Source organism: Kwoniella bestiolae, chromosome 1 (assembly GCF_000512585.2).
Source record: "Kwoniella bestiolae CBS 10118 chromosome 1, complete sequence".
Lineage (NCBI taxonomy): Eukaryota > Fungi > Basidiomycota > Tremellomycetes > Tremellales > Cryptococcaceae > Kwoniella > Kwoniella bestiolae.
Genome location: NC_089241.1, coordinates 4,138,685 through 4,152,218, shown reverse-complemented (window position 1 = coordinate 4,152,218; position 13,534 = coordinate 4,138,685). Strand labels below are relative to the sequence as shown.

General features: G+C 47.4%; 6 protein-coding genes across 6 annotated transcripts; 5 read left to right on the top strand and 1 right to left on the bottom strand.

The window, feature by feature from the left end:
• Positions 1 to 208: 208 nt before the first annotated feature.
• I302_101559 (uncharacterized protein) lies at positions 209 to 1,984 on the top strand (the record flags this gene model as incomplete). The annotated part of the gene is made up of 3 exons (XM_019186945.1): positions 209 to 910; positions 1,037 to 1,114; positions 1,196 to 1,984. The coding sequence occupies 3 exons, from the start codon at positions 209 to 211 to the stop codon at positions 1,982 to 1,984; spliced, it is 1,569 nt and encodes a 522-aa protein (XP_019049823.1).
• Positions 1,985 to 3,414: 1,430 nt separating this feature from the next.
• On the top strand, positions 3,415 to 3,899 carry I302_101558 (uncharacterized protein; the record flags this gene model as incomplete). The annotated part of the gene is made up of 4 exons (XM_065869308.1): positions 3,415 to 3,444; positions 3,520 to 3,565; positions 3,626 to 3,798; positions 3,876 to 3,899. 4 exons carry the CDS (start codon positions 3,415 to 3,417, stop codon positions 3,897 to 3,899), a joined length of 273 nt encoding a protein of 90 aa, XP_065725380.1.
• Positions 3,900 to 3,926: 27 nt separating this feature from the next.
• I302_101557 (uncharacterized protein) lies at positions 3,927 to 4,404 on the top strand (the record flags this gene model as incomplete). Its single annotated transcript, XM_065869307.1, has 3 exons — positions 3,927 to 4,131; positions 4,196 to 4,309; positions 4,379 to 4,404. The coding sequence occupies 3 exons, from the start codon at positions 3,927 to 3,929 to the stop codon at positions 4,402 to 4,404; spliced, it is 345 nt and encodes a 114-aa protein (XP_065725379.1).
• A 1,881-nt stretch (positions 4,405 to 6,285) lies between these two features.
• On the top strand, positions 6,286 to 7,354 carry I302_101556 (uncharacterized protein; the record flags this gene model as incomplete). Its single annotated transcript, XM_019186943.1, has 3 exons — positions 6,286 to 6,458; positions 6,526 to 6,690; positions 6,760 to 7,354. The coding sequence occupies 3 exons, from the start codon at positions 6,286 to 6,288 to the stop codon at positions 7,352 to 7,354; spliced, it is 933 nt and encodes a 310-aa protein (XP_019049821.1).
• A 450-nt stretch (positions 7,355 to 7,804) lies between these two features.
• On the bottom strand, positions 7,805 to 8,446 carry I302_101555 (uncharacterized protein; the record flags this gene model as incomplete). Its single annotated transcript, XM_019186942.1, has 5 exons — positions 7,805 to 7,918; positions 7,979 to 8,083; positions 8,148 to 8,177; positions 8,241 to 8,327; positions 8,393 to 8,446. The coding sequence occupies 5 exons, from the start codon at positions 8,444 to 8,446 to the stop codon at positions 7,805 to 7,807; spliced, it is 390 nt and encodes a 129-aa protein (XP_019049820.1).
• A 1,175-nt stretch (positions 8,447 to 9,621) lies between these two features.
• On the top strand, positions 9,622 to 13,383 carry I302_101554 (uncharacterized protein; the record flags this gene model as incomplete). Its single annotated transcript, XM_019186941.1, has 2 exons — positions 9,622 to 10,348; positions 10,406 to 13,383. The coding sequence occupies 2 exons, from the start codon at positions 9,622 to 9,624 to the stop codon at positions 13,381 to 13,383; spliced, it is 3,705 nt and encodes a 1,234-aa protein (XP_019049819.1).
• Positions 13,384 to 13,534: the final 151 nt, after the last annotated feature.

Below are 13,534 nucleotides of genomic sequence, written 5' to 3'. Positions count from 1 at the left end.
GTACTCGAGTATACAAGTAACACCAAATCAAGCTAAGCTGAATAGTTGTAAACAAAAAGATGATCATGGTCATTTGCTTTCCATCTTATGCTCACCGTCTAGTCACTCTACATGCTTCATTTACATCTCATACAACACCCAGTCTCAAGAGTACAGCTCTACCAGAGAGCAGCTCCCGTCGCGTGAATCGTGAACCGACCCTCCCATCATGCCATCTGACGAGGGTATCGCTCCCTCACATTTGGCGACCGAACCGCTATCAGAAATCACCACGAGCCATACCAACCTATTGGAACATACACCCTCGCAAGAGCATTCTCCAACATCCAAGAAAGATCTTCATATCGATCCTCACAATGAAACACCCATCCCAGGACATGAATTACCCCTCCTCGCCTTACACCCAAACCCTCTCAACCCCGATACTACACCTCCAACACAAACAAGGCTGTACAAACGACGGTATCTCGTCCTGCTCGAACTCTCACTATTGAACATCATAGTTTCATGGTGTTGGCTCACATTCTCCTCCGTATCCGGTACTTCGTCGACATTCTATAACGTATCGGAATCAACGATCAACTGGCTATCTACCGGATTCCTATTTGCTTTCGTGGTGGCTTCACCGGTGGTATTGTGGGTATTGAACAGAAGTACGAAGATGGCTATGGTTGTTGCCTCGGGACTGTTGATATTGGGAAGCTGGCTGAGGTTTTTGGGATCAAAATTACCCCACACAGATACGAATCATCGTGGATTTGGGGTGGTATTACTTGGTCAGATTATCATTGGGTTCGCTCAGCCGTTCGTGCTTTCTGCTCCGACCCGATTATCACATCAATGGTTCGGAGACAAGGAGAGGATCACGGCGACGGCGCTGGCTAGTTTGTGTAATCCCCTTGGAGGTGCTGTGAGTCTGGGGTCTTGTTTATTGATTATGGCAATTCGTCTGTATGCAAGAAACGGAGTAGTCATTTTGGGTGACTGGATGATGGTCTAGTTGTCATATTAGCTGACATCATTAATATTGCTGTAGCTGGGTCAACTCATAGGCCCATTCATCGCTACTGAACCTGAGAAGGTACCGGATATGGTGTTGTATGTAGCTATCATAGTGAGTTCTATCATCATTCACTCCCCTAATACCCATTACCCTCAGTGTGTCACAATAGCTAATCTACCATACTCCATTCAGACCACAGTGATATCCATTCCATCCATCTTCCTACCCTTGTCTCCCCCTCTTCCACCCACCACGACCCCTTTCAACGACACCAAAATAGATCTCAAAACGCTCAAATCTCTATTCTCCAACCTGTCTTTCCACCTCATCGCATGGCCATTTATAATCTACGTAGCATCCTTCAACGCTACTTCCTCGCTCCTCAACCAGATAATGTCACCCTACGGCTTCACAGAAGATCAAGCAGGTATAGACGGAGCAATCATGATTGTCGTTGGTCTCCTAGCCGCCGCAGTGGTCTCGCCCATCCTAGACCGGAAACATGGTATCAAACTAATCGTAATCAAGATCTGCGTGGTGGTTATTTCAATCATGTACCTCCTGTTCATCTTCTTACCATCTACCAGGAAACTCGTGGGGATCGCTATAATATCTGCTCTGATCGGATCGACAAGTTTTATTCTTTTGCCATTAGCTCTCGAGATGCTGGCTGATACGACGTACCCCATCGGACCAGAAGTTTCGTCGACGATCTGCTGGGCGATCAGTCAACTCATGGGTGGGATCCTGCTTGTGTCGATGACTGCGCTGAAGGGGCACAAGAGCGGTCAACCTGATAAGTCGATGTACAGGAGTCTGGTACTTCAGGCGGTACTTTGCTGTGTTGTGGCGCCTTTGCCCCTGTGTCTTGGCTTTTGGGGGACTGGAAGGCATGGAAGAGATAAGGTCGGGCAACTGGGAAATGGAAGTGAAAGTATGGATGGATCGGGTCTCGCGGAGGAGGTCTCCACGACTGCTTAATCAGAGGGAGACTGAGTAGTTTTACGGAGTGGTCTTTAGATATTTGGGAAATCTTAAATATAGGACATTATTGGGATCTCTGATGGTCACGGCATATAGGGTATTTGCTCTTTGCGTGAGGTCAGGAATCAAACATATCATCTGGCATCAGCGGTGTGCCATGATGTACGTTGTAAAATACATTTGTTGGATGGATGCTTGGTAGTCTTATTTTCGATTCCTATAATTTGTAAATAGCACTATGATCTTGGAGTCATACTATTGCGAGCTTGATTGCAAGGTGGACGTTGTGCTGGTGATGTTTGGGACAGCACAATGATGGGTTGAATCAAGCTCAGGATCATCATCCTGCTCTGTGCGAGTGGTTTTGACCGCCTGTCGCGATGATAGCATGTCCATGAGGTTCATCCATCACTGCAGTTATCATATTATAGGGCATCTGACCTGGCAGACATTGAATGAACCGCCATCGCCAAATCATCGACCCGAGCAAGTACTAGATACACCTGCAGTCAATAAGGACGAAGCTAAATTTAGCTTACTTCGGGTGGATATCTGACGAAGAAACATTCATCTTCTTCCGACCAGTGTTTTCTTACGGTTCGATGATCGACCTAGCATATACTGCAGTCACTTCTCTCGTCATGATCAGGCTAAGTGGAATATCCATAAACCCAAACCTACCCAAGAGGATCCACCTAAAATGAAGATCCTACCGATCATGCTGCGCACCGTCTTGGCACGGTTCCAGAAATAGACTATAGGTTCCACTTCACACACTGCTTTCATCCCTCTTCTGTTAGGCATGACTGTATCTGATCACATGCTTAGGTCCTGTTTGAGAGAAAGAAACTCGAAAGACCTCGCTCAGCTCCGACTTACTATTAGCTCTCTGCTTACCTGTCTCATCGCTTGTGGCCTTGTGTCGTCAGGCTCGTGCCTCGACATGCATCTTTGTCTCCTTCTCAATCGTCCATTATGGACGGATGGATCCCGGTGGGGGAAAGATGGGCGTCCACTCTGTTCAAGCCCGAGCTCTGGTCAAGGGGAATAGAGGGAGCTCAAGCAGTGTTTAGGACATATATCAACGGCTCTGAGAGTTGATAGAGTACCCTGTAAGTACTAGATGATCTTACCACTATGTGCATTGTGAGTGGGATCTGACACCAATCTTGCCTTCCATGCCTCACCTACATCAAAAAGAGGAGGCGAGAGTATGGCGTTAGCACTGGAGCTGTGATACTGTATTCGCCCTGACGATTCATTTCTTCTGTTAGGTATACTGCATCCAGCAACTTGATAAAGGCGTGGTAGCCCAGGGTGCGGTTTTCGCTCTCAGAGAATCAACTGGTCTTGAAGGTTGTCAAATATATTTAGTACGTCTAATATATCTGTAATGTGAAGTTGCAACTGCATTGCTGATATCTTGAATGACCTATACGCAGGCTCATCTCTATCGTGTGAGCAAATGTCCATCGCTATGTAATTATTCAGGTAGTTTATTTTGGTTTGTGATTTCCAGATATATCTCCCAGCTTGTCTGTCAATCGCTCTCAAATTATGCTCTGGTGGTATTCCCAGGTAAGCTCCCTCCTCGTGCGTATAGGGAAATTCCCTGACGATCAATTGCACACCACACAGTCAAGTACTGGGTTATGTTCAACTTCATCTCATGGTCCATCGTCACCATCTGCAGCGCGGCTGCCAAGGATTTCGCCGGACTCATGTTGCTACAATTCTCCTGGGCGCATTCGAAGCTACCATCCTACCTTCTTTCGTATTTATCAGCCTGTGGTATCTCTTATACGTTCCAGGTGGGTCTGCGTGTGAAACCAAACTCATCTCTCGCTCCCTCCTCTGCCTCGCAGCCCCTGAGGCTTGCTTGCCTCAGCCCTGCAAACCAAACGGGAGTTGATGACGGGTGAGACAATAGACCACGCTCATGCACATACCTACAGGAGTGATCGGTATCTTGACGCTATGGATCGGTATCTGGTCCACCAATCGCTTCAAGGCCAGATGGATTGTCATTCTCATCATCACTCTCGCTCCTATCGCTGGGGTCACTGCCATATGTAGGTTGGCACGGGATAATACAGCTGGGTTGATGGCTTCTTTCTACATTGCCTATATTTTGTCCGGCATTCGTAAGTCGACCACATCCCTGGATCTTCATTGAGAGATCTAGCTGATAGGCAATACCGGAATTAGAACCCCTTTTATACTCTTGGGCGAATCTTAGCGCAGCAGGAACGACCAAGCGAGTGGTTACTTTCTCAACGATGTTTGTCTTCCAATGTACAGGTAACATTATTGGCCCACAGGGTATGTACTTCCACCTCTCAAACCACATGTTATTGATACCTGGCTCATTGTACATCTCGAAATGTATAGTCTTCTTAAAAAGAGAAGCCCCATAGTACTGCACAGGGCGCTATGCGAATCTACCTGGCCCACCTGAGCAGGAAACAAGCTGCCAACAGAGCTGCGACGGGCTTGCCGGCGGAATTGAAGGATATGTCAATCATGCCTATCCCCGAGGCTGAGAGGTACAAGAAGGAATTGACGGAGTATATGAAAGATCATGGATCGGATGAGGCCGAGGTAATATGAGAATGGTTTTCACGATATGACTGATTTCGAGTGAGTAATCGAAATCACCAGTGACCTCTGAAACGGCAAAGGAGAGCTTGGCTAATGTTGGGATGTGCTTTACAGGAATCCTGCTTTCATCTATGTTATGTAGGCTATCAATGTCAGAAGAAAGGAAAGGAGACCGTATCGTACTTCGGCTTGTGACGGGGTTAGCGTGCCAGCTAGGTGAGACTACAAGATTCCAATTTGAACGATAGGAACTTGAGGCATGCATGGAATCAGCTTCTGTACTGTACCAGAATGATCGTAGAGATGCACATCAGTGTATATGATGGCCATGATGGAGCCACGAGAGATGGACTGACTCCAGTATCAGCGGAAACAAATAGGCATACGAGGATACGAGCATACCCTTCGCTTCAACATGTCTACTGTACCGGCTACACTCACGGACCGCCACACTTACCTACATGCAAGCTCACAGCAGTTTACTGTACGCATGGTTACATGTATGGCGTGACCTGCTCTTCCCGATCGGGCACTTCCTGCCTGCGGATATGAGACGCATGTGGTTAGTATCAGTATGACAATCATGCCGTAAGACCACCTCGATCGTCCCGGTGTAATGTTCTGAAAAAACGCCACTCGGCACAATGCTCGGCATAGACCAAGACTATCGTGGTGAGTACCTTGACGTAGAGTATAAGTGTCATTTTCGAATGGCGTATGCATGAATGATACCAACGATGGTGGTGATGATGCATTAGTCTTTGCTGGAGATTGGCAATTAATCCCACAATAGAAGTAGACGAATTGGTTCAGATGAGAGTGAAAATAACGTAACTCTGTGTCCCGCATCGATATGCAGGACACCATACCCGAATCGCGAATCGCAATTCCAATATTTTGGTACAGCTCTCACCCGGGACCCCTCATAAACCTCTTTTATCAAAGAAAGACCTTTTTAATTTAGTTCATTTCGAAACGATACTCGTAACCCCCTCCCATCTTACCCCTTAACCATTATCGCGGAACCAGTATTTTTATCAGTTCACGGGGCACCTGTCTCCTCGCCGGAAGCATTGTCTCAGATTCCCCCCCCGATCGCTGGATAATGACGACCTTCAGAGTCTTCACTTGTCTTCTTCAGTTACAGTATAACCCTTCACCCTATTAGGTTAGTCATCCTTCCCGTTGACGTAGCTTATCACCGGATCATCCGGGAAACGGGAGGGTTAACCACTTTAAGAAACTTCGATGACACCTTACCACACACCCTCGTTCAATCCTCTCGTTCTCCCCCCTGCTCGATACGTACAGATCTCAAAATAGATTAAACAGAGGAGAGACCAAGTGACTTAATCTACCAGCGGTTATTACCCATCTACCCTTTCAAGCCGGTGAATGCTATGGGCACTTCATTCTATTCTTACTTCTTCGAGTTACCATGGTTGTCATCGTACGACTCATTCTATCTGATAACTTTTAATTTAGCTTCTTTGGTCGAGCATGAGGAGGTCAGGTCGTATCGTACGATGTCAGTGGCGTGCGATGTAAGATAATGTTCGCAAGATCTTGAATCCCAGTATCCACTTGAGAATGTATATATAAAGACCGATCGGATCTATCTTATCGATCCCTCTTCTTCATCAAATCATCATTTTTGCTTCAGACTTCAACAGCTCCACTTCAACCAATCAATCAAGATGAAATCCGCTTCCATCGCTGCTATCGCCGCCCTCGGTGCCGCCTCCGTCTCGGCCGTGCCCTCAGCATACGCCGAATTCAAGAACGCTCTTCACCGACGAGCTGACGGCCCCACTGATACTCAGGTCTTGCAGTACGCTTTGACCTTGGAGAACTTGGAGAAGCGATTCTAGTGAGTTCCTCATCTCATGCACTGCTTCTCGGTGTACTTACTGATCGTGATTTGTTCTCCTACCTAGCGCCGATGCTCTCTCTCAATTCGACGAAGCCGCTTTCGAAGCTGCCGGATACCCCAACTGGGTCAGAGGTAGACTCAGTCAGATCGCAGGACACGAGTCCGACCACGTCTCTTTGCTCTCCACCGCTTTGGGTAACGATTCTGTCGCTGAGTGTACCTATAACTTGTGAGTGTGCCTCTTTCTCACTGCCTTACCCCACATCATCATGAGTAGCTGACATACCCATGTCGATAGCCCCTACACCGATGTCAAGTCGTTCGTAGGCCTCGCCACCCTCCTCGAGAACGTCGGAGTATCCGCCTACGCCGGAGCCGCCCAATACATCACCAGCAAAGATTACCTGACCGTCGCTGCTGTCATCCTCTCCACCGAGGCTAGACACCAAGCCTGGGAATCATCCGCCGTGGGAGGTTCCAACCCTTGGGGATCAGCTTACGATACTCCCCTCGACCTCAACATGGTCTACACTCTCGCCTCGGCATTCATCACTTCTTGCCCTGACTCCAACGCTGCCCTCCCTGTCAAGGCTTACCCCACCTTGACCATTGGTGAGGGATACGCTCCAGGATCATCAGCTAGCTTCACCTTCGACGACTCTCACTCCGCTACCAACTACGTCATCTTCTACGAGGGTCTCGGTGCCAGAGCTGTCCAACTTGACGAGAACGACAGTGCCACCATCCCCTCGGAATTGCAAGGTGTAGTGTACGCTCTCGTCTCTACCTCCTCTGACCCCAAGGGAGTTACCACCGATAACATCGTTGCTGGACCTGCTATCCTCAACTTCCCATTTGACGCTTGGACCGAAAACCCCGCTTTCGCTGGTTAAGCATTTGAGTACCAGATGGAAGATAGGACAAGGTGCTCCAAAGGAGCTGAATCGATGGACAATTTGAACGAGTAAATATAAGTAGTCAGGAAGAAGTTTCAGTAGCCATATAATATAGGTCATAACATGTATCGTTTATCGCAGCTCGTGCACACATCGTTCAGCGCTTCAAGTATCAGGTCAACAATTGTAAGGCCTTCTTGTATTGTTCTCCTATGCTGTGAAATTGCACTAGGGATGAGCGAGGTCCAAATAGGTAATCGAACTCGTAAGAGATATGATGCAAGCCGGTGCGAAGACGCTGAGAGTCGACATGAGTGCCCCCGATTGACAACCGTCTGAAAGGAGTAATTAGGTGTAAGTCATGCTTACAACATACCTGCTATGTATGCAGGGTACGAATGAGTCTATGGATGCATACTTCTCTATATGTATGGTGACTTCTCCCATCTAACCATCGTAAGCAACAAACTCAATCTCCACATCAGTACCTCCAGCAGGAAGTTCAGCTACTCCCACACAGGTTCTAGCGGGTTTGGGTTCAGGCATGAGTTCTTTCCAGACCTGTATGAGTACCACAACAAGTAAGCTTTCGGTCTATCTACAGCCGCAATGCTAGCTTACCTCATTGACAGAACCAAAGTCTCTAGAGAGGTTTGAGAGATAGATGTTCGCCTTGACGACGTTCTTGAGGGACATACCTGATCCTTTGAGGACGGCGTCGAGGTTCTGCATCAGGATGTTGTCAGCTTCTGAAAATAGAGTTTCTACCCAAACAATTTAGCAGGCTCACTTGTATCACTTGTCTGGTTCTATCTTGGACCTGATAGTGACCAATATCAGCTTCTATCAGACCCGACGTGCTTCACAGATAAGCTGTACTCACGGTACCCTCTACCATCTGACCTTCCTTGGTCATACCTACTGAGCCGGAGGTGTATACGTAGTTACCAGCTCGAACAGCTTGGGAGTACTACAGAGTTTAGATCAGTAAGCGAGTTTCTTCCCAGCATCAGGCAGGCAATAGAGAAAACTCACGATTCCGGGAAGAGGAGCAGGAGCGTCCTTGGTAAGAGTGTATTCAGCGGGCATTTTGGTGTACTTTTGAGTTCCTATGCTTTGCAATGTCAAGATGAACCGAGGTGGAATATGACTGTATGGATCCGAATGGAAGAAGAGAAAAGAAGGAAAGAGAAAAAAAGAATATGGGTCTTATGGTACTTATATGTTCAACTTGGCAGGTACTCGGTTGATTCTACCGGTAATGACCGATCAAAAGTGGGGGAAAGTGGGGGAGTTTTCATGCCTAACCAGGACCGGCGGTGAGCGTGCCTAATGACACAGAATGGGGTTGTAACGCCGTTGATTCCCGCTCAAACTGTTGAATATATGTCACTTTCATCTTGCATTTCTTCTTCTATTTCAATTGTATCTCATATCTCTTGATTCATATCAGCTCATAGCTTATCATGATTCCTCAGTTCATATTGTAGATACAGGTGAGTGAACTCTTCTTCGCTTGATTATACCATCCAATCATCACAAGGACGAAACTTGCTCGACATTTGCACGTCAGTACGACGACCTCTCCTTTCTCCCCTTCCTTCTCTTGAGGGATCGGGATGGAGAGCTCGAAGGCGTTCACTTCGCACTTTCTGACTCTGTCACTTCTTCGCGCCACTCCTCTCAATCACTTCCAAAGCAAGAGGGCGATCGCTTATGACTTGACAGATAGTTATAGGTCATGCAACATTCATTCGAACAATCCTTATATCCTTCCAATCCGTTCGTGTCATTCAATACTCATACCCGCTTTCAGTCCCTCATCTGAATAAGGTCAACCTTTTGTTGTACCCATATTCAAGGTGAGGTTATATGTCTTCAAAACATACAAAGCGAAGAAAGAAGTCTTGACTGGGCATGTCCTCGTTCGTTTATATCACCCCACTGAATGTGGGACTAATCAGTCTTGTCGACATTCCGTATCATGTTATACACCTCTATGCATTAATGTCCTACCGCGCATTATCAGCCGTCTCTCCTTTGCTGCATCCTAGATAGACCACCTTCATTGGTAGGTCGCTATTCACCTCCTTCTGTAGGGATTTCCATCTCCTTGTTGCACTGAAATTTTCAGAAGAGATGAGAAGTGGAGGAAGACCTTTGTCAGCTCAGGCACAACTCGACAACAATCATAATTACTTGCTATCCTATATATCTCTTAACTTTCGACTCGATACTTTATACCAACACAAGAGGCTCTCACAATGCTTAAAGACATAGTAGAGCGCCCCTCCAAAGCACCTTCCACCCCCTCCGCCCCAGCACCCGGAGGCGTAGGTTTTCCCATAGCTGTCCATCGCTCTCAGCGTCCATCAGCTTTCGCCAAATCAAGACAACAGCAGGCTGCTCGACAGGCCGGAGTAGGTTCCAAAGCTGTAGGAGAGGGCAGAGCTGTGGATATCATACCTTCCATCGGTATTTCACCGAGGCAGGATGAAGGACCAAGCGCTCAAGGGCAGTTATCGGAGATGGAGGAAGTTAGACGGAGTGTTGAAGCTGAAAATACGAAACGGGTGGAGGGGATGAGTAATGCAGAGAGGGAAGAAGAGGTCGAAGAGCTCAAGGAGAGGTTTGGAAGTGGGCTCATGGAATTGATGAGAAAGAGGAAAGAAACCAGAGAAGGGAAGAAGCCTGAGAATGTGGGGGATATGATGGGTGATATCAACGAAAGTGGACCATCTTCAAGACCATTCGATATGACCGATGCGCAGAAGATACTAGATGAAGTGTCAGAGGAGAACAGGAGGAAAGTGGAGAGTATGGATAATCTCGAGAGAGAACAGGAGGTGGAAGAGCTGCAGGAGAGGTTCGGTGGAAAGTTGATAGAGGCTTTGAGGAGACGGGCAGAAGCGAGGGCAGGGAAGGGGAAGGGGAAGGAGGAGGTCGGTCAAGCTCAAAGTATACCATCAATGTCTAGGTCTAGCGGGCCTAGTGAGTACTGACACACACGCTTGTCTCTTGCATCTGCTTCAGCTGAACTTTCATTAGCTCCTTCAGCCTCTACAAGACTTCCATCCTCATCCTATAAACCCAAACCCAAGTTCAAACCCCATACTCACCCCGATGACCCTTCCCTCTCCGAGCTGAAAGCGTACTTCCCCTCTGTCCCTGCCGAATCATCCAAACTAGCCTGGCTCCAACCCCTATCTCCATCTTCTACCTCATCAACCAATTCACCTCGTTTCGACCTATCAGGAAACATCCTCTCATCCTCTGAACAGAATGAACTCCCCTCTCATCTGGGGTTACATCACCACGGCTCGTCACCCGACTTGGCGGGATACACCATACAAGAGATCCTGTACCTGTGTAGATCGACTGTACCAAGTCAAAAAATCACTATGATGGGGATACTTGCCAAATGCCTTAGCAAGCTTAGAAATGGAGAGTATAGCGAGGAAGCAAGAAAAGAGCTTGAGGCTGAGGAATGTACGAAGAAAGCTATTGAGCTGGGTGTGGAGATCTTAGCTGGATTATCGAGGGGTATAGGCGTGATTGAATCTGGGATTGACCTCCTATTCATGGCGCTAGATTCATCAAGCTGGACCTGGTTTAGCGAGGAAATAGATTGGCCTGCGAGGTTTACGGTAGATGAAGGGGTACTGGCAATACCTTTTGAAGATGTTTTACCCAGGATGAAAGAGCTGTTGGCGATTGAAGATGGATTATCAAGTATCACTATCTGGCAGCTCCTACAGATACTTAGAAGAGCAACGTATATCTCCAAGGATCTATGCGAGACCATCTGTTCGATCGTCCCGTCAGTGATCAAGGTTCAAGTGATATCGAAACCTTGGCCCCCTTCTTCCTCAACTAACAAAGCAGGTCAAGTCTACCCATCGATAGAAGGATTGAAGCTTCTCAAGGAGATTGTTACTTCCTCAAGGGAATGTGCTGAAGATCTGGTCAAAGTCAATCAACAGATGTTTGAGGGGATATTGAAGTTCGTAGTTACCGCTACGTGGGAGAATGATGGGTCCGACCCAGATTCGGTATATGCCTCATATTCTCATGGATTAGCGATAGAGGTGCTCGAGATATTCATGGTGCTGGGTAAATACGGATTATCCTCCAACACCCTCGCCTCCTCTGCGGAATTATGGTATACCCTAGGCAAATGGGTGAATAAGACCTCGAGCGGACAATATCTGTCTCAGGAAGAAATTAGATTAGTGGAAGGGTACTTCGGGCTGATGGAGGTTTGGATAACGTGCGCTATCGACCCTCATCGGACTACACCTGAACATGATCTCACGTGGGCTCAGGTCAACGCCATGAATTATCAGGATGAAGCTGTATCGGTCATCCAGACTTCGAAAGAGCCAGCTATCATCGCGAGCGCTTTGGACATGCTCTGTGCGTGGAGTAAAGGTGTGAAGGTGAATGGAGTGAAAGGTGGTGAGGAGGAGAAAGGGTCTTTGTTGTCTTCGTTGAGTGAAACATCTTTAGAAGAGCTGGTAGTGGGATCATCAGAAAAGGCTGAACGAGTAACAGTGGAGGACAGGCTAGTTGCAGCTGCTGTGCAACTCCATCGACTACTCCTTCCATCTGGTCAATTGCTGTCAAGTGGAACTATCGAGAAGATCAGATCACTCCTGTTCGACTCACCTGCTCCATCGACACGACATATCACACATGCACGATATGAACTCCTACTCGTCTCCCTCCCCAATCCCATCTCACAAGAATGGATATCCCAGGCATTCGACTTGTTCCAGCACTTTCAAATAGGCGACGAACCCCTAGCTCTGGACTTGCTCGACGTCATCCTCAAATCTGATCTGTCCACTCTCCTTCCAGAGATCAAAGAATTGAACCATCCAGATGGAATACAGATCCTCCGACCATTACTCCAGTACGCGATCTTACCCAACGTCGAATCAGTTATCGCACCTTCTCAACCAACCCACCAATACCTCAAGGCGACCTCTACTCTTAGACCCCCAGCCGTAGTGGAGAGCAAAGAGAAACCTGCATTACCTGGTCTATCTCTGGGGGAAGACTGGTTCTTCTCCCCTCTCAACGAGTTACTTCGTTCAGGTACTTCCGAGGCTCTTCAACAGATTCCTCAAGATTGGAGTGCCACCGAGGTACAAATCACCCAAGCTACGTTACTTCTCGCCAAATTGCGGTATCACAATGGAGTGAGGGGCTTGGACAGAGCGAGGTTGATCTTTGGTCTGATGAAGGTGCATATGCTCGAACATGGGCAGACGAGCTCGAATGCCGTAGGTGAAGTTGAGGTGTTCAGAGATGGGACTGTGGGGGGTTTGATGAGGGATTTGATGGGGTTGGTTTTGGTGCATCAGTCGACTTCTCAAGATCAAGAGGAAGAAATACATGGAAAAGGACAAGATATGAGTGGGGAGTTAGAGAGAATATCAATCCCCTTCCTTGGGTCTGGCGTCCCATTCTTCCAATTCTACCAGGACTTTTTGGGGTTATACGAATCCATCTCATTCTCTGATCCCTTATTCACCCAGCTGTTCATGCCGGTATTATCCATGAATTATTCACGGGATTATAGGAGATTACTTTGGGTGGAACATCACCCCCTGTTAAAGAATATCCGAACACCATTAAACCATGTCCCACTTCTTAGTGGTACTGGGATGGAAGTGTACTATAATCCTCTGGAGGGGGATCAGGAGATCTTGACTTCCTATGCTCGTGCTCTTATCTCCGAGGTAATCACGAAAGAGAGGAATGAGTTTATGTGGAGTATTGCCATACATCATCTCGCTGGATTATTCTGGCTTGGAACAGAGGTGGAAAAAGATTCGAAGAGAGTGGGGTTGTTGATTATGATTCTAGCTAATGGGTCGGATCGGGTGGTTGGGAGTTTGTTGGGTTGGGATTTGGATAGGAGGGTAGAGGGGGTGAAGGAGGAAGAGAAGGGGAGAAGGAGGGAGGTGCTTAGGGATTTGAGTGGGGATAGGGGGATGAGGAGGATTGAGGGGTTGTAGTTTGGATTCAATCGGTAATTTGGATATATATACTTTATGTATCACAAATAACGCATTACAATCAAGCGACTCCATATGAGGCAGTTGCAGTAGCCTACGTATACGGTACATTCGAAAAGGGTCACATTGGGTCAGTGGTCAGTCATCGGTA